At 42.8% G+C, this 18,635-nt stretch overlaps 2 protein-coding genes across 7 annotated transcripts in view; both read right to left on the reverse strand.

The window, feature by feature from the left end:
* LOC126530898 (uncharacterized) overlaps nucleotides 1–9,786 on the reverse strand; it is a 37,428-nt gene extending 27,642 nt beyond the window's left edge. The window contains exons 1-3 of the mRNA XM_050178220.3: nucleotides 9,595–9,786; nucleotides 7,935–8,147; nucleotides 2,916–3,149 (exon numbers count right to left, since the gene is read on the reverse strand). Coding sequence (XP_050034177.2) covers nucleotides 2,916–3,149; nucleotides 7,935–8,147; nucleotides 9,595–9,676 — 529 coding nt within the window. The 5' untranslated portion in view covers nucleotides 9,677–9,786. The remainder of the gene's footprint in view (nucleotides 1–2,915; nucleotides 3,150–7,934; nucleotides 8,148–9,594) is intronic.
* Nucleotides 9,787–14,685: 4,899 nt separating this feature from the next.
* LOC126530902 (uncharacterized) overlaps nucleotides 14,686–18,635 on the reverse strand; it is a 174,594-nt gene continuing 170,644 nt past the window's right edge. For 5 of the 6 annotated variants that reach the window (XM_072288232.1, XM_072288233.1, XM_072288236.1 and 2 more), the window contains 3 exons: nucleotides 16,754–16,872; nucleotides 15,388–15,531; nucleotides 14,686–14,804 (listed from right to left, as the gene is read on the reverse strand). In XM_072288232.1, the coding sequence (XP_072144333.1) occupies nucleotides 14,769–14,804; nucleotides 15,388–15,531; nucleotides 16,754–16,872 (299 nt within the window). In that variant the 3' untranslated portion in view covers nucleotides 14,686–14,768. Of the gene's footprint in view, nucleotides 14,805–15,387; nucleotides 15,532–16,753; nucleotides 16,873–18,635 lie in introns of those variants that run through there. The other variant, XM_072288235.1, reaches the window with a different exon arrangement.

Raw genomic sequence — 18,635 nt, forward strand, 5'->3', positions numbered from 1 at the left:
TCACGACAGGCGTCAATTAAATAAAGTCAAGCATGGGATTCAAGTGAAGATGCATCTGTGAGTAGCAAAGTACGCATAGCGGTATCGTGGGACTGTCGACGTAGTCGCGGATGAGAGCATTGCTAACACACGCTATCTTAAAACGCCTACGTGCGTGCTCGCAGTTATTCTGCAGTTCCAGCCTGCATATACGGCTTGAATTATCATCAACCATAATAGAAATACATGGCGGCGAAGTTCTTTTGGCTCCCATCATATCATGTAGGCTAACTTTTTCAAACTGAAAGTGAATACATCCCCTGTAGATATGCACGCATTAAATATAGGGTACATGCATAGATGAAAAATATATAGAGAGAAACCTAATGCGAGAGTTCTTACTGAGAGCACTGGGATGTCCTCACCACCTATAACATCCCCATGACCAACCTAATAACTCAGAACATAGGTTCAAGTGGACTCTCAATACAACGGTTTGCGTGTGGTGCGCGCAAGGGATCGGGTCTTTTCACGTATAATATATGTATTTACTACATATGCCATACTACACTTGTATGTGCAATCATACAAATGATATATTTCCTAGGGCATTGGTACACACGCTCTCGCAAATGTAAATATTCTGTTAAATAGTGTTTTCCTAATATGCTTTAGGGCAGTTATCCTCCAATTGAAAAGATCACATCTATGAAGACTAAAATTAAGCTTGTCGCTGGAAACAATATGCGAGAAAAATACCTTATCAGCGTACAGCGGCTCGGTACTTCTTGCGGTACGTTGCAGGCGACAATGGGGAGCCATTTGGCGTTGAAAGTTAAGAGTTAAGTACCATTCATAATTTATTTATCAGCTCTACCAATGATACGTGTGTTCAAACACTTCTGTACATCGAGCTACAGCGCCTAATCTACGCTTGTGCTGATTTTCACCATGCTCGTGATCATCATTACATCCGTTATTGCTCGTATGCATGCAGAGAAAAAATTTAACTCCTCTTGACGGACAGCTGCGAAACTGTTGGTATTTCGGAAGTTCATAATGCACTTGCCCTGAACTACAACATTAATAACATAGAACGACATTATGAAAACGCACACAAGTATTGGACACAGAGGGAAATAGGCAGGGAGCAGTCTGGCAACTGCCACCAAGAGGGGCACAATGCCCGCCTAATCTTTAGGAAGGAGGGAACAGAAAAAGATAATTCCGGCAGAAGTCCCGTCTCAGGATTAAATTAAAATTAAATTATGGGGTATTACGCGCCAAAACCACTTTCTGATTATGAGGCACGCCATAGTGGAGGACTCCGGAAATTTCGACCCCCTGGGGTTCTTTAACGTGCACCTAAATCTAAGCACACGGGTGTTTTCGCATTTCGCCCCCATTGAAATGCGGCCGCCGTGGCCGGGATTCGATCCCGTGACCTCGTGCTCAGCAGCCCAACACCATAGCCATTGAGCAACCACGGCGGGTTCGTCTCAGGACTAACGTCGACGTTAATGCGATTAGCATTGAGTAAATATGGCGGCACGCCGTATTGCCAACGCAAAAACAGGTCATGTATGAAGTGTGTACGCCGCTGGGCTCCTCTTTCGTGCTTCCCTCGGGACACGCTGCGCCATCTAGCGTCGCGGCCACGAAGCGCACGCATGGCGCGCGTCTGAATATATATTCGGACAAGGTTTTATCTCTCTCTCTCTCTCTCTCTCTATATATATATATATATATATATATATATATATATATATATATATGAAGCGGGTTCAGTTCCGCCCCCCACGGGAGAAATTTTAAATGGTTATTTTGCCATTGGAGATAGGCACACACCCAGGGGCACATACATAGTTGTATATACAGTGGCACGCATCCCAATGATTGCTAGTTGGGGTGAAAGAGGTTGGTTGAAAAGCGGCACATGTTCAGTGTCGCGTACCCAGTGATCCAAGTAGGTCCGAGAATTACTTTCGAGCCTTGTACCCTCAGTACAGCAGCCTGTACTGAGGAAACATTGCATAGTACCCTACCAATACCCTTCCAGTACTCCTACCATTAGGCCATGGATTATACCCAGCGACCCAAGGTGACGGGAAAACGGTTAGAGATATCAGCTCGAAAGGCTGACAGATAAATACCGGGAAGTGTTTGAATTATCCTAAGCATGCTAATCGCATTAACAGAAGCCGAAGACAAGGTTCTGCCATATTTAGCTCTATTTTGCGGAGTTTCCGTACCGTCATATTGACTATATGTACACAACTTGTACTGAGACGCAATTCGTCTGATTTTACGTGCTTTCAAGGTAGTTTAAGCATTACCAGACAGGATCGGGTAGAGAGTTACACAAACAAAAGTAATACTCAACATATAGCGACGACAATTGGCGGAAGGTTATATGCCTAATAAATGATTGTGCGACAATTAAACAAAGCAGGAACGTTAATACCTTATGCTAACGTCTGCTTAGGTCAAGTGATTCTATATTGCGTGAACATGGTGAGATCCCTAACGAAGACGGTGGAGGGGAGCGGATGGTTTCATTCTTCGCTAGCCTTGGGAATAAAAGATTCAGGGTACATGTGCGGTTCTACGGGATAGGGCACCAACATTGTGACTGTGGTCAGCGCATGACAGCATGTAATTAAGAACAATAAAATATGTATTTTAGAGGTTATCATTTCAATATTACATTCTACTAAACGTACATTAACGGGGAAGCACGGCGTCGCAAATCAATGGCAGGAAGATTTAGCGTTTTCTTCATTATTGCTAGACTAGTACTTGGACTCTCGAGAATGCAGTAAATAATGGGCGAAGCATTTGATTTCACAGAAGGGGGTTTCTAGTACACCCCTCTTCCTAAACGTATGGCGAGATTGCAACGGGAAGAGAACCTGAACTTCACATAGACAACTTACAGTTTACTGCCATGGCGATGATGAGAGGCTTCCCGGCGTGTTCGGTGTTTATGACCCACACGTCACAGGACATGTTTCGTGCTGGATAGTGGGCTTCACCGGGTGTCGTTTTCCACAGTTTAGACGATAGTAGATCCTTGAGGTAGAAGTAGTGCCATCCGTCTTGTGTCACCAGTGGACCGAAGATATCGCCCTTCGGCTTCGTCCCAATTAAGTTACACGTTGCATTGTGCGCTGAAAGAAAGTCACGGCAGATGACAATCAATCAATCAATCAATCAATCAATCAATCAATCAATCAATCAATCAATCAATCAATCAATCAATCAATCAATCAATCAATCAATCAATCAATCAATCAATCAATCAATCAATCAATCAATCAATCGGTTATTTAACGTGCCCAGGAACAACCGTAAGGTTTGAGTGCTGGCGTACGGTAAAAAAAATTAAAAAATACAAACACAGTAAAAAAAACATCAAATAGAAAACGACAATTATGAGAAGGAACAGTCTACAATCAGCAAAACCCAAGGTGAATCCATAGCAGACCGACGGAGAAAAACACGAACAATGCGTGGAATACAAGAAAAATAAGTTAATCAATCCAGCCTTTAGACTATGTGCCCCCCCCCAAAAAAAAAATCATGAGGTTCTAAAACTGGCTCACAGGTAATCTAAAGATACCCTTGCGCCAATACACTCCAACCGTCATCAATCTAAAGATAAGATAATGTATAGCTTAAAAAAGGACATAAAAGTAAAAAAAAAAAGGATGCTTGTACTGAAAATTCATTTGGGCATAATACTGGCACACAGCCAAGAACACGAAAAATTGCTAAAACCAGCTCCTATCTATCGACAAAGGCAAACCGAAAATGAACGGAAAATTCGTGAGAAAGTACAATGAAAGAAGACAAAAACAGGAAACTGTACAGCTGTAAGTGAATAAAGAAAGCGGAAACGATTAATTTTAAGTACATGTAAATACAATGCACTGATGACATTAAATGTACGAGAAGAAAAACAAAAACAAAAATGCCTCTTTAACATTACACATATCGCCAGGCAAACTGAAGATGTACTAAATCACACGTCGAAAGCGAGCACGTGCGTATACGGCGAAAAACTGGCACACGACCGTAAGAAGTTGTGAACAGAACGACGAAAGCGGCTGATGAAAAAAAAAAAAAAATCAAAGATCAGCGAGATAGGCATTGTACAGATTTTGAATTCTATACACAGGCAGAATGTTTTCTGTGGCAAGCACGAACGAAGAATGGTCGGTGCTCCCTTGTGACCTTTTGTGGAATTCGAAGTGCGACATAATTAAGTAGCTCAGCGCAGTTCAGATCTCCGTGAAGGAGCTTGTACAAAAATGGAAGGTCTGCGCGGGCGAGCCACAGAAGTGGAACGCTTGGAAGATTGACCAATGGCAGCGCAAGAACGATGGCTGTAAATTGTTACGAACTTTTCCTACAGTCTTTCTAGTTTACCACTGTGGAATTTGGAAGAGCCATTACAACGCACCGATGCGTATTCGAGTTGCGGAAAACATATAGACATAGAGCTTCATAGGGCATTAGGAAAGTAGTGTGAGATATGAATTGGGCGTTAGAGGCGGCATACAGAACCTAGAGAACGCAGACCCCGCAAAGCAAGGCGTTCAGTATGTGATGGAAAGCTTAACGAGGCATTAAATAGTACACCGAGATGATTGACCTCAGCAACGCTACTCAGCGGAAGAGAGTCCACATAATAATAAAACGCAAAACCTTCGATTTTGCGAGTCAATGTCATAATTCTTGGTCCTAGAAGCGTAGGCGGAGACGCTTATTTTCGAACCGTTCTGCAAACGACAACAGGTTAGACTGAAGAATTCGATAGTCATCAATAGTAATAATAATAATAATACTAACGAAAGAAAAATTGTTGGCGAATACCAGGAACCGGAGTGGTCCTAATACGGAGCCTTTAGGGAGGCCGCTAGTGGCCTTGTACACAAAAGATGTCTGTTCATTGGAAGCTAACAGAGAAGGAAGTCTCCAGAAGATAGCTGCGAAGGATAGCGACAACTGAATTATTAACACCACGACAGGTAGGCTTTATGAGGAGAATTGGATGGCTGACCACATCAAAAGCTTTCTAAGGTCGCAGTACCCGGCACCCACTTGCCCACTCTGGAATACCGGCACAGAGGTCTGTGCCATGAAGCTCGCAAGATTGGCGACTGTTGAGCGAGCACAGAGAAATACGTGCTGGTTTGCAGTTAACAAGCTCTTTACACTAGAAGACACTATGGTGTGAAGGGCAAGCTCCAAAATCATGAATCTGGCACTGAGGAATGAAATGGACCTGTTGTTCGAGACATATGTTTCGGAAATAGACTTAGATATAGTTGAAAACACGATCAGTTTTTTAAGTGCATGGAAAAGTGGAAAAATTGAGACAGTTAGTAAAAATGTGTATAGATACCGCCGCAAATATGTTGCAGCTAGCTTTCAGATTGGCCGAGGGAATTCCACTTGAATCACAAGATAATGAGGGTTTCAAACGTCGGATGCATTCATGGATGAGCTTCTCATTGAACAGCACTGTATTAGGCAACTTAATTGAAGCCTGCCGCTGACAGGTACTATCGTTGATATCAAAAGCTTTATTTATATTCAAGTAAAATGAGCATCAAAACAGTCAACCACCGCTGAGAATTCCGCACCATTTGAGTGAAGCAGGGGAAAAGGCTCTTCGTGTTCATTGGAGTGATTCCAGATATATATCTAAATATCGGACGGCCCTTCAGAGGTGCCCTTTTCCAGGATCGCTATACGAATCGCGATCTCGCTTGTAGCGACGTCTGCAAGGAGCTCTAAAGAGTCGAAATTGCTGTCACCACTTATTATCTTGTGAGCATTCACCTTTTCCGTGCACACAGTCTTTACGCTTCAGAGCATTTATCAGTTCATACGACAACTAAGCAGGAATTTCTCCGCAAGGTTCGGAAATGTATATCTCGAAACTGGTGTCGTCCTGAGAATTCGTTCCAAGTGGATCCGCCTTGCGAAGTCCACTGCTAGAATTTGTAAATTGCGATATGGGTCATATAATAATTAGCTAAAAAGTTAATTAGTGAATTCTTGTTAATTAGTCGATTTTGCATTTCAATTTTGTGTGCAAGTAGTGTGCACCACTTCGAGTAGACCGGCTGATAAACTATAATTGAGCTATCTGCCAAAATTTTGTGTTCGCTGAAACACCATGTATGTATGTATGTATGTATGTATGTATGTATGTATGTATGTATGTATGTATGTATGTATGTATGTATGTGTGTGTGTGTGTGTGTGTGTGTGTGTGTGTGTGTGTGTGTGTGTGTGTGTGTGTGTGTGCGTGTGCGTGTGCGTGTGCGTGTGTGTGTGTGTGTGTGTGCATGCATGTATGTATGTATGTATGTATGCATGCATGCATGCATGTATGTATGTATGTATGTATGTATGTATGTATGTATGTATGTATGTATGTATGTATGTATGTAGTGCCTTCGGAAACTGTTGGGCCAGGAACCTCAAATTTACAAGGGTCTTGCGTTTGCACATGAAATTACGACGCATTAATGATTTCAAGTTTCGTTTTCTAAATCCTGAACAACGAAGTTCCTTTTCGCGGCTCATGTAATCTATAAACTTTCACCTCAGGCTATGCTCCCAACCCGCAAAATACCCGATCAATAATAATCTACCATGAACAGAAGATTTTTGCTGGTGGCTGCCGAATGGCATCTCCTTATAGCTTCAAAGAGCGTTGTTTGGAACAACAGAGCGGTATCGACGACCTTGAAATCTCACGTACAAGGGCAGTAATTGACTCATTTCGCTGTTCTGATATTTCCGTGCTCTAAATATATACATCAAGTTTCCTATCGCTGCCTCACATAATGGCAAATAAGCATTCAGTAAGTGCATTACAAGCTTCACATCTGCCAATCTCAGTTCGTTAGGTGAAGCATGCGCGTCAATGCTATCTATCCCTACAACGTATCAATGTGGCGATATCAAAGCGCTATTGTTTTTCTGCTTGATATGCATCCATGCTTAGAAAAGAAGTTAATTCATTGATGCCCCAATAATCCTGTTTCTTGGTTTGCCACCCACGCTATAGCTCTCGTTGCAAATTCACTTGTTATAATATACAAACACTCCTAGCAGCCACATTCAAAAAGGCTGTTAAAGTGCCTCTATCGCAGAAGAACATTTGATACTGAGGTGCAGTTCTTTGCTTTCATATCTGAGTTCTCATGAGACAATGTTGCACAGGTAACCACAGAATCTAAATTAAATTAAATTAAATTATGGGGTTTTACGTGCCAAAACCACTTTCTGATTATGAGGCACGCCGTAGTGGAGGACTCCGGAAATTTCGACCACCTGGGGTTCTTTAACGTGCACCTAAATCTAAGTACACGGGTGTTTTCGCATTTCGCCTCCATCGAAAAGCGGCCGCCGTGGCCGGGATTCGATCCCGCGACCTCGTGCTGAGCAGCCTAACACCATAGCCACTGAGCAACCACGGCGGGTACAGAATCTAAAATCTGAGCTTAGGTTTTCCTAATCAATGCTGCAATGTCTGTAGTAGCAACGTTGTTTTTTAGTTGCTGCTGATCCACAGGGTCGCTTTGTAGGAGCCTTTGCGTAAAATGCTTTACTAACTTCACAAATATTTCGTTGTTAAATGTTTCCTGTGAAAAGGGAATGTCCAAGCCAATATGACATTTTCAAAAGACGACAACGAAATTCTGTCGGTTTCGGTTAGATCTATTCTCAGGATAACTGCTCTCTTCTCCTTGAAATAGGAGCACGCCCGTCACATGGACGGTCGTAGACTCTGAGACATGCCAGAAAACCGAGACTATCAAATCGTCGCCAAAAAAAAAAGGCATTTTTTTTTCTGCGTCGGGGAAGTGAGCACGTAATATGAATTGACTCAATTAGTCGACTCTGAAAGAAATAAACCCGTATATTCTTACCTGATGACGTATGAAGAAAGGTCTGTCTGGTCTCGATGTCTTGAAAGTAGGTGAACGTCTTGTTAGCTGAGCGAATTCTGAGCGCCGCTCTGAGATTCGTGCTGTCGTATAGCTCCTCGAAGAACATTATTTCTTTGACGGTGGAGTCCTCACTCATCCTGATGATCTCACCGAGTGCCCGAAACGAACCATTGTAAAACGGGGGGGATAGGCCTGCGCGAAGCAGACGAATTTCGAAACACTTTACTAATGCACACCTGCACACTAACGAGCACACGCACACGCACAATACAAACGCGCGCGCACGCGTGAGTGCAACTTTATTAGGGCGTAGTCTCTACAGATTAAGCAGCATTACGTAACATATCCATATGGGTCACGCGCATAGGAATAATATTTTACAAGGTCACCAAACAGGTCACGCTTCCCGCGGGACAGCTGCATTTCGAAGAACAATCACCAATACGTCATTGTACATTAATATACCTTAGTGAAAGAAAATAAAAGAAAAAGCTGCAGCTGCAAGTATTTTTGCCAGGTATGCAGCGGGAAAAAAAAGCTGTTCCGAGGAAAAACAAGGAACACGGCCGCACATCTTGGCTAAGCCTGCCCCTCTTTTTCGTTTCCATCGCTGTCAAGATACGCAATACCACTGATGTTCTCAACGTTGTTGTGCAATGTGACAGACTACTTCGCAGCGCGGATACTGGCCAAGCGTTGGCAAAGGCATTAAAGGACAGTGCCGGTAATGTACGCCTCTGCAAATAATCCAGCTCAAGGGCAAGCATTGTGCTATGTCCCACAGGCGATCTAAAAAAAAAATTCCGAGAAATTTAAAAATTATCTCCCCATACATTGACGCTGTTACAAGCAAGTGAGAAATAGTGGTCTAAGTAGTGCCCGGAAGGGGGGCGCTTTATGACTCGAATCGCCTCCTACATGTACCGATTAATCTTTTTTTCAGAGCACCACCATCCTTTTACTAGAAGCCGTCATCTTTCGTACCCTACCAAAAATTTTAAAGATATATAAAATTTACGTTGGAAGTTATGCTAATGGTTACCTTACTTCACTAACGCATGTTTGTAAGCTCAGTCCTTCTGGTAATTTTCCAAACAATGCTAAACGAGAGCAGGTCAAATTTTTGTAGAGTTACTTCTTGGAACGACACTCCTCCTTGAGCGTTGGCTCCTCCTTCGGTTGAGCTTCTTTACGCAACTACTATGGAACACTCAATTTGGTTTCGCATATGTTGTACTAAGTCAGTAAAACATGATATTATTGTTCAACTTATGTTCCGCTAAGTTAGTGTAGCATATTCACGCAAAAACATTAAACTTGCTTAGTGGAACTTACGTGGAATGAGATTGTGTATGACTAACCAGAGGCCCCGCATTGATCGATATCGTACAGGAGTTATAAATTACAACTCATAACATAAATATGCCAATAAAACACGCTTCGGAGACTGAGCAGATGTTGGATATTTCCTTTTTGTTTTGAAATGCGCGGCGATCCATTGTTATTTATGGACAACCTATAATACCTCCAGATTTCTCTCCTGTGGCTTGAGCCACGCCTCACCAAGAGTTGCTATGGAACACCAAGCATGCAGGCCCACGCACATCACCGATGCTCTCGCAGTATGAAATACACTCACCAAGTACTCGTTCAGCCCATGTGGAGGAAAGGAAAAATAAGCCAGCCCCTAAGAGAACGGTAATAAGAAAGGTGGACGTCATCTTGACGTGTGCATATCCGTCGAGTAAACACACGGTAGTACACGTTTTCTTCCCGACTGCACAGGGGCGTCACAGCGTTTCTCTACGCATCGCGGACAATGTGGCACAGCTCATGTTTCCCGATAGCGCTGGCACTAGAACGAAGCATCGATAAGCGTGATAAGAGTGAGAGAACAGCTATTTCATCGCAGACTTTGTTAACGCGAGCACGCAAGGGCATTGTACGCTCATCTTTATCTCCGACGGCTTTTGATTTCTTCGTTACGCGACTGGAGAAGCGTACGAAAAAAAAGTGGATTTCGATGCGTGAAGTTCTCTTTGTGCAGGTCGTTGAAGCTGTTTGCGCTATTCTGGCTGTAAGTGTTTAGCTTCTCTTCGGGCGATCGAAAAGCATCTAATGTTTAAGGTAATGTAACAGTAGACAAAATAAATGAAAGGCTTTAAGTTTGATTAAAGGCAGAAATGTTCTGATTTCACCTGGAACACAAAAGACTAGAACAATATGGAGCAAAGTCCGTAAACAATGAGATTACAATGCAACGTGCAAAAGCTGAACGCGACCTTTACGTGCCTTCAACTAGCGTACGTTACCACGCAAGCTATAATCACTAACGTCAAACTTAAGCGGCACCGAGAAAACAAGGGCGTTACCCAAAAAGCTCGGCATTCAGGATCGCTGTGAAAGTGACTAGAGTAAACAAGGGAGAACGTTATCTTGTTACTTTCTCCTTGAGTCGATGACACATGACCAGAGTGCGATACAATCGTTATAGAACACGGATCTGCCGTCTTGAATAGTAAAGCAAAGGTCACTGTTGATGGTTTCCTCGACTCGTGCTGAAGATGTCACCCAAGTGTCACCTGTCAGGTTGCTTAACAAATAAACAACGTATTCTCGCAAAAACTGAACGACACAGAAGCGTTAAGTAACGTGATGCATATTTAGGAAACCGTTCAGCAAAACAAATTACACGTGTGTGACTCTGCCATGAACGAAAGGCAAAGTGTTTGCTTTTCAATCCTAGAAAAACGAAGGCCCAGCCCGTCCTGGCCCGTAGCGAGGTCATCCCGGTTTAAACGGTATATGCATTCAATGACGGCGTGCGCACTTGTGGGACAAGCAACAGTGATGTGCGGTCAGCCCCAAAACTTTACGGGACACGAGATTTGCAAATACACAAAATTGACATATAGCCTCGTACTAAAAATTTTTGCGCCTAGTAACCTTGGAGATATACGCAGTGATCCATTAAATTGGTGCTTTCAAGTTTCAAGTTTATTAGCATAAACGTATTCCCAATACATAGACCAAATATGTTAAATTTTTAGGAGGAGGCTGAAAAGTTAATACCGTGAGAGGGCCTGCAATCAGAATTAAGCAGATCAAGCCATTAGTAGCCACCGCAGCAAACTCAGGTGAGCAGCGCCGTGCCTCAACCTAGCAGAAATTAACATATATATCTGGTGGAACCCATCTCAAGAAAGATTTTGTGGCCGGCTGTAAATGCTTAAAGTAAAAAGTAGCACATCATGCTTACAACTAATTCAGACGAAAATGTAATCGAGCGCACCTATACATTAGAAGTACAAAAAATTATAAATGGCGGAAGTACTCGCTCACCTTTTATATGGCTTTTGTTCAACCATATTTCTTAATGTTTAACGCAAACGTGCGCTCAAAGACCAAATATGGAAAGAGAGAGAGAGAGAGAGAGAAGAATAAATGGAATGCAGGGAGGTTAACCAGGTCTGAATCCGTTTGGCTACCCTGCACTGGGGGAGGGAGAAGGAGGAGGGAAATATTAAGAGAGGAAAAGAAAGCCAGCATTTGATATCACCGACGTAGTAACAGTCCTCTGCTCGATATTACATACGGTCACTCATTCCGGTAACCTGCAAAAGTCACAGCAGCGCTTTTGAGGTCTGATTTGAAGAATAAATTGTTCGTGCCTATTGAGCTCTATTTTCGAGAGTTCCCTCTTTCTAAACCCTTATTTCTAATGAAGCCAAATCGCTCCGTCCGAGCTCAAGAATACAGTAAACGTACTTATCCTGGTATTACGAGAGCTTTCGAGTTAAAATCCAAGACTCTAGACAGACTTATTGACACACATACTCAAAGTAACATGGAGATCTTGTAGAGATATAGAGAACTAATATAAAGCTCACATTAGTTCCCTAAAGCTTGCATTCTGTCTAAACGTAAGGATTAGTACACGAGGTTAGTAGTTGAAGCTCCTCACGTAAAAATCAAAGATGCGGAGTGCCTTTGCCAGCCTTCGATTACATATGTCGCAAAAGGAACTGGCGTACTTTGATAGATTAGCAGTAAACCTTGGCAGCAAATTGTGTTCTGTGCACGTAATGCATAATAAAATATCCTTAACGGACTACAGTTTCGTCGTCGCTCAAAAGAACAGGCTACCTTGGGCGCCGGAATTCCATTACTTCTATTTTCTTTTATCCGAATAACCAGTTCGGTGACCGATAAACTAACGCAGTAATAGCGTAGCTTAGGATATATATCTTCAACTTTTATTGCTAGTTATACATCTCCATGGACTATCAGTCTCCGGCATCTTCAGAAGTACCGATAGTTGCGAGAGGCAGTGAAAATAGCAAATACATCTTCAATGGCATTGACGATGCTGTTATCGGCAGAATGCTCGCACGTACCCACCACCACGACGGATAACGCACTACTGAGGGGATGAGAGCTATCTGCTGTTACGAGAAAACGCGCAATCTGGTACGCGCAATCTGGTATGGTGTCATTACAACACGCACCCACGCCGACTTGGAGTATTTGCTCAACAGTATCTAAAGCTAAAGAAAGTCCCTGTGTGAATTATCATCGACACTAACGTTCGGTTAGCGCTTTCGGCTGATAGCGTTGCATCCTCGGAGAATAATAATTCATCCAGAAGCGGAAACAGCGCCTTGCGTCATTTACTGAGCCCGTCGCCCGCTATCGGGAAATGGAAGTCAAAAGGCACTCAATGGCGGCTAGGTCACGTGTTGGAAGACGACAGTGCCCATGCACTGGTGCTGTCAACAGTCTACGCGTTCCTGCAAATCTATGCAGATGCAGCAAAAAGTAAGGCCTAAATTCTTGAAAGACGATACACGTTCAATCGTTTTATCATTTAGAGAGAGGCAGAGAAAGAGGTGCATTAAGGGTGATAACCATATTTATTTGCTTCTGGAGTAAAATTAAAGACAACAAATTTAATTATTTTTGTGTCCTGTGGACCACCATTGACTCCAACATGAGAGATTTGCTTGTAGTTCAGTGATATTTCTGTTTATGCATTGACAGAAGTATATTTTCCTGCGTCCTTGCGTGGCCACGAGCCAAATATAAAGTTTTGAGGAGTTTGCTCTTGACGCTTCCTTTTTTCTTGTTCATTGTTGTTGGTACGTAATTATAAAGAATTGTTGTTTAGTGCATTTTTGACTGCAATATTTCATTGCAAAGACAACAGTCACCCCATGAAAAACTTACTCAATTAGCTTGCGCGCTATCTTCCCGTTCCACAGTTCACAGAGAGCCACGATGCCACGTGGAATTGCTTTCACTCACCCATTTCTGATATATTTCCCAGGATTGGCTAAAAAAAAAAAATCGCAAAAGTGTCTTACTGACCTTCTTTCTGTCATAGGCTCTGGCGCCCACCGTTGAAAGCGCTTGTGACTTGACCTTGTCGCCGAGGAATGGAACCTTTTCTGCATGGGTTGCCGTGGCAAAGGTCAAGTGTTCAATGTTGCATCTCTGTTTGCAACTTGTTTGGTGTCAACGGTATTGCAGTAATGTAAGCAGGGCTTAGTGACTGAAACAGTAACTAAAATACCGCCGGCGTCGGCATTTGTAGAATTCATGAAAGAATAAGCAATTCTAAGAAAAATCCAAGTGGTCAATAGCCCAAGTTGCACAATAAATGGAGCTGATGGTCGGCCAGCATTGTACACGTTCAAATATATTTAACTTTTTTTCGTTCGGGTCACATATCAACTAATTAGGACGCGGATGCTGCAATATGCGACAGCATTAGTCTTCCCCCTTGTGTATGCCGGCATGCAACCTTAATAATTAAATAGATAGGACTGCGATAGGGGACGTGCTTGCCTGAGCAGCCTGAGAAATGACTGCGGCAGCCCCTGCCCGTCGTATTATCAGGCTTTCCCGGTACTTAAGCTCCCGACTGCTTAACCTCGCCTTCAGATCACTGTACACCATACGATGTGGTAATAACGAGGAATGTGGATCATTCTGATTTGGTTGCGTGCTTGAAATTCCACTAATGACATCGTACATAATATCCCTTCCCTTCTTGCATAATTGAGGATGCAAGAAAAAATATGTGATTTTAGCCCCCTTCCAAACCAAACAGGCTTTGGATGGAGTCAGCTGACGCAAGACAGGGGTAATGGGTAATGTCCAAATATTCGTCCCCGCGACGGCTTCCTCCGAGTAACAGAGAACAATCTCAAAGGCTATGCCTTAGCTGGCTGCATGCGACGGAAGTGATTTCAGAGCCGGAAATACGTCATAGACACCATGTTTGAGACACCGCTTATTGCAGATTGCTGGGAGAGTGACTGCGTCCTGCACTTGGCATAAAACAGGATGACGAGGACGGAGGTGATGATGATGTACAAAATAACACGTCATGTAAACTAAATATTTGGATGCTGAAGTAGCTGCTGACAGGTTTGACAAAATTATAGGGAAATATTTTTTTAAGCTAAGAAGATATGCACAACTTCAGTACAATCATAATCGACACAACTGAAATCAAATAACAAAGGCGTTTACGACAGACCGTTAAACTAATTGTTTAAAATGCCTCATTGTTTCAAGATGTTTGTGCAGATCTGTTTAATATCATAGGCTACGCCACCGGCTAACATTTACTTGAAGATTAATATGGCAACAGAAATGTGCTCTACATAGAAAGTACATTACGATTCAAAGTGTCAGAAGATATGGAAATAAAACACATTACACGTTATATTCAAAAGTCGGTAATGTTTCTGAGAATTTTAATTCGTAAGTATTCTTGAAACTTCGTTCGGAAGGATTTGTTCTGCTTCACAATAAAGACAATCGCTCCACCATGTAGAATTCCTGGAAGTAAAAAAAAGGAAGAGAGAAGAAAAAATTGGGGATAAGTGATAAAACTCTTGTGACTAACATCCACCACTAGTGCTTCCTTTGGGATGCTTAAAACGCTAAACAAAACAGTAAACAAACTGCGAAAGCACCGACGAACGTGTTTGTACATACGCTCTGCAAAGCGACTAGTTGCAAGATGTAGGCAATTTTAACCTCGCGTTCGCGCCAAGTATAAAATAAAGAAAAAATGGCTGTGGAGCAAACAACACGCTTAATGCGAGCAGGAATTGCATGGCGTTCTTAATGACAAACATGAGTCAAGCGCGCCAAGTTATAGTGTTCGTTGCAGCTTGCGTTGCTGAAAATAGGCGCCCCCCCCCCCCCCCTCGCCGCCCCCTGCGGCTTTGCGTTGCCTGCGTCCTGTGAATATGTAGAAGCGCAAATGTGTGCCGGCTGTGTCAGTGTTTTCTGGAGCGGGAGCTCTCCCTTAAGGGATTCTTTGCGTCATATACAAAATAAGCTAGGCACACACACTCACAAGGTTAGTTCGGTACTGAAGAAAACAGAAGCAACCTTTCGCTGGATCACAGATTACCTTTTCGTGAAACACCTTCAATGACTTCCTGTAGACGGCCTTCTGTAGAAGTGCAATCGCCGAGTCCAGTTCAATGCTTGGGCTCCCATTTGTACTTCCCAGGACAGTAAACGTCAATGCCCTTTCGTGGTCAGCAAAATTTCGCTAAAATAAGGAAATTAAATGATAATACATCTTATTGCACAGTGCTCGAAAAGAGACAGACTACAATCAGACCTTCCAAAGCCACATTAAGCTCGATCTACGGCGACTGGGAGGCCGCGTAACGGCAAGAATTTTATTTAACCTTAAACACCTCCATGGTCAATGAGATGGGCATCCACCCATCGACCCGTAAGAAGTGGATTGCCCTTACCAGCATCCTTGTCAGAGCTAAAACAACTTTCATTTTATCATTCCACTTGGCGTAAGTCACATTATGAGATTTTAACAACTCGCAGATTCACTGTGGGTGAGCAGGGACACCGTAGCGAAAAAAAGGAAATATTTAATGAAATTCTAGGGTTTTACCTTCAAAAACCCAGATTTGAATATGAGGCACGTCGTAGTGGGGGTATACTCCAGGTTAATCTTGATCGCCTGGCGGTACTTCACATGTACTTATATCTAAGTAAACGATCGTTGTTTTGTTCACTTCGCCCCCAAAGAAACATGACCACCGTGGCCTGCCTCGAACCCACGACCTCGCGCTCGCACTAGAACCACAACCACAGAGGCACTGCGGCAGGTTATCACTAGAGATTGATCAAGGGATTAAGACTTCTTGGGGAACAACGTAAGACGAAGTGAAAAAAGATGCGATCAAGCGGAAACAATCACAGCATTGTCATGCAGTATTAGTTGAATCTCTTAGACCAAAATACTCTTGAAAGTGCGGGTTCTGCTAGTATTCTGGGAGCTTTTTCTTCTTTTTTTTTTCTGTGCAGTTTGCTTACCACATAGGCGCTACATCGTACCTAGCGCAATACTGACACCGTGATACACACAACCTAAATTTGACGTGACCCCGCAACGAGCCTGCAGGAGCATTACTGCAGGAGCATTATCTTTTTTTCGGAAGCTTTATTGTTATTACAATTTTAGCTTTTATTATCACGAGAGCGCTCGTCACAATAAATGAAGAAAGAAAACCGATTAAGAGGTAACAAAATACGCATGTTTGAAAGAAGAAGAATCTTTAAAAAATGACAATGTGCTACTACGTTCAAGGTTAGGTTAAATTAAAATCGATGAAATAAAATATTCAGAATGACGTTTCAGGAGAATTACGGCTTTTAGTGTGGAATACTGCAATTCAACCGCCGGCACATAATTCTTATGGCGTATTGTAAAAAAAGTCACATTATATTAAGCAATTCCAACATACCTGATCGTTCTTGGTAGCTTTGACATGAAGGACAGGTAGTTTCGCAACGTATGTGACAGCTTTCTGTGTCGCAAAGATGAAAGATGGTTTCTTGTACACTGCTTTAGAACGGTCCTTCTCTGTAGTGCAGGGGTAAAGAGACGGGGGTGATGCAAGAAACTACATGGACAACAAGACGAATATATTTGCGTTATGGATGTTAGACGCAGTGCATAAACTAAGATCATATTATGATCAGATTGGAATGGTCAAATGCAGGTTAGCAAATTTTTTGTCTTTCTTTACATTTTTTTTTCTATAGGGTAAAATTTGCATAATAAGTCAAAGTAAATGTAAATGTCTTTATACAGAATGCGTGTCTTGTTTTCTTTTTCGCTATCAACTTCATGTGCACACACGTCCTAAATTTTTCCATTTGTTCTTCACATATAAAGGGTGTCCCAGCTAACTTTAGCCAGAGTCTAAAAATATGCGAATGCCACGTAGCTAGACAGAACCAAGGTAATGTTGTTTATCGTCGTTTGGAGATACTCGAATATTTTTTTTTTTAATGTTGTCTAATTAGATAACTTGTCTTATTAATTTATTAATCAACTTCTCAAATATTATAATTGGATAAAAATTCCTATGAGAAAATTGTAGAGCGACATGAAAAACTCCCGACACAGCTTTATGTTGCTCAATAGGTGCTACGTGAAAGTGTTTTTCCGAGCGTTAAAGAAGCCCGCGAATACACGCAAAGTGCCTCGAGCGGGCAGTCGCGCGCCAATTTTGCGTGCATTTCGGGCTTCTTTACTCTGTTCTCTTCTTTTCTCAATATTCTCATTGGCACTTTTCATCTAACTATAATATTTGAGAAGTTGATTATTTAATTAAGACTAATTATGTAATTATATAGGCCGAATGCAACAAATAATATGAGTATCCCCAAGAGACGGCAAACAACATTACCTTGATTCTGTCCAGCTAAGTGGCATTCGCATATGTTTAAACTCTACCTAAAGTTAGCTGGGACACCCTGTATACATTGTTGTTATATAACTGCTCCAACTCTTGCTACGAGTTCCAAGCACACGTTGCAGCTTACGCAGCGCTTCCTGCTTATTCTCGCAAGCGTAAATTGCTCAACCGGATCAATGTAGATGCGACGTACCAAGCGCAAAATAAACGCTGCGAAATCGAATTTCTGCGCCATGACAAGTATAAGTACACCGTTTATAATTGCGATAGAAGTAGTATGGATAAATAGAGGCGTTCTGCTTTAGCGCTACAGGCACGGCAGTTTTGCGCATGCGCACATAAGCGTTCTTGCTGCGCAGTTGTGTGCACACACTGGTCCGAACGGAAGAGACTTCAAGCTTAAAGCCATCTAAAATTCTTTCCACGGAAACTAACAACCGCCTACAGTGTTCTGTCGGTGTCTCATATCGCGAGCCATCGTGGTGGGACATGTGGCAGTGCCTGGGGGGAAAGAGAAAAGCAGAAGGCAGGGAGGTCAACCAGAATAACGTCCGGTTGGCTACCCTATACCGGGGGAATGGGAAAAGGGAAAACAAAGATCACAGGGAGAGAGAGGAGGGAAGGAAAGAAGGAGACTGCGGTGAGTTGGCCACTGCCTGCGATTCTCGTCACGTCAAGGCACTGGCGGGATGAGCTGCCAGGGCGCTATCCTGTTGCCCAACCGCTGTTGTTGGTTTTCGTGTTGGCTCCCGCCAACTTGTCGACATCGAGTGTTCTTCAAGGCCGTACGAGGAAGCACAAATGCCACGCTCGCTATCGCTGTCAAGTCTTTACCCGTCGGGCGAAACTGCCAATTTTCGCCCGCCTCCCCTCTAAATGGAGTAACTTCAAATAAGTTTGACAGAAGGAGAAAACCCTCATT

Source organism: Dermacentor andersoni, chromosome 5 (genome assembly GCF_023375885.2).
Source record: "Dermacentor andersoni chromosome 5, qqDerAnde1_hic_scaffold, whole genome shotgun sequence".
In the NCBI taxonomy this organism is placed as follows: domain Eukaryota; kingdom Metazoa; phylum Arthropoda; class Arachnida; order Ixodida; family Ixodidae; genus Dermacentor; species Dermacentor andersoni.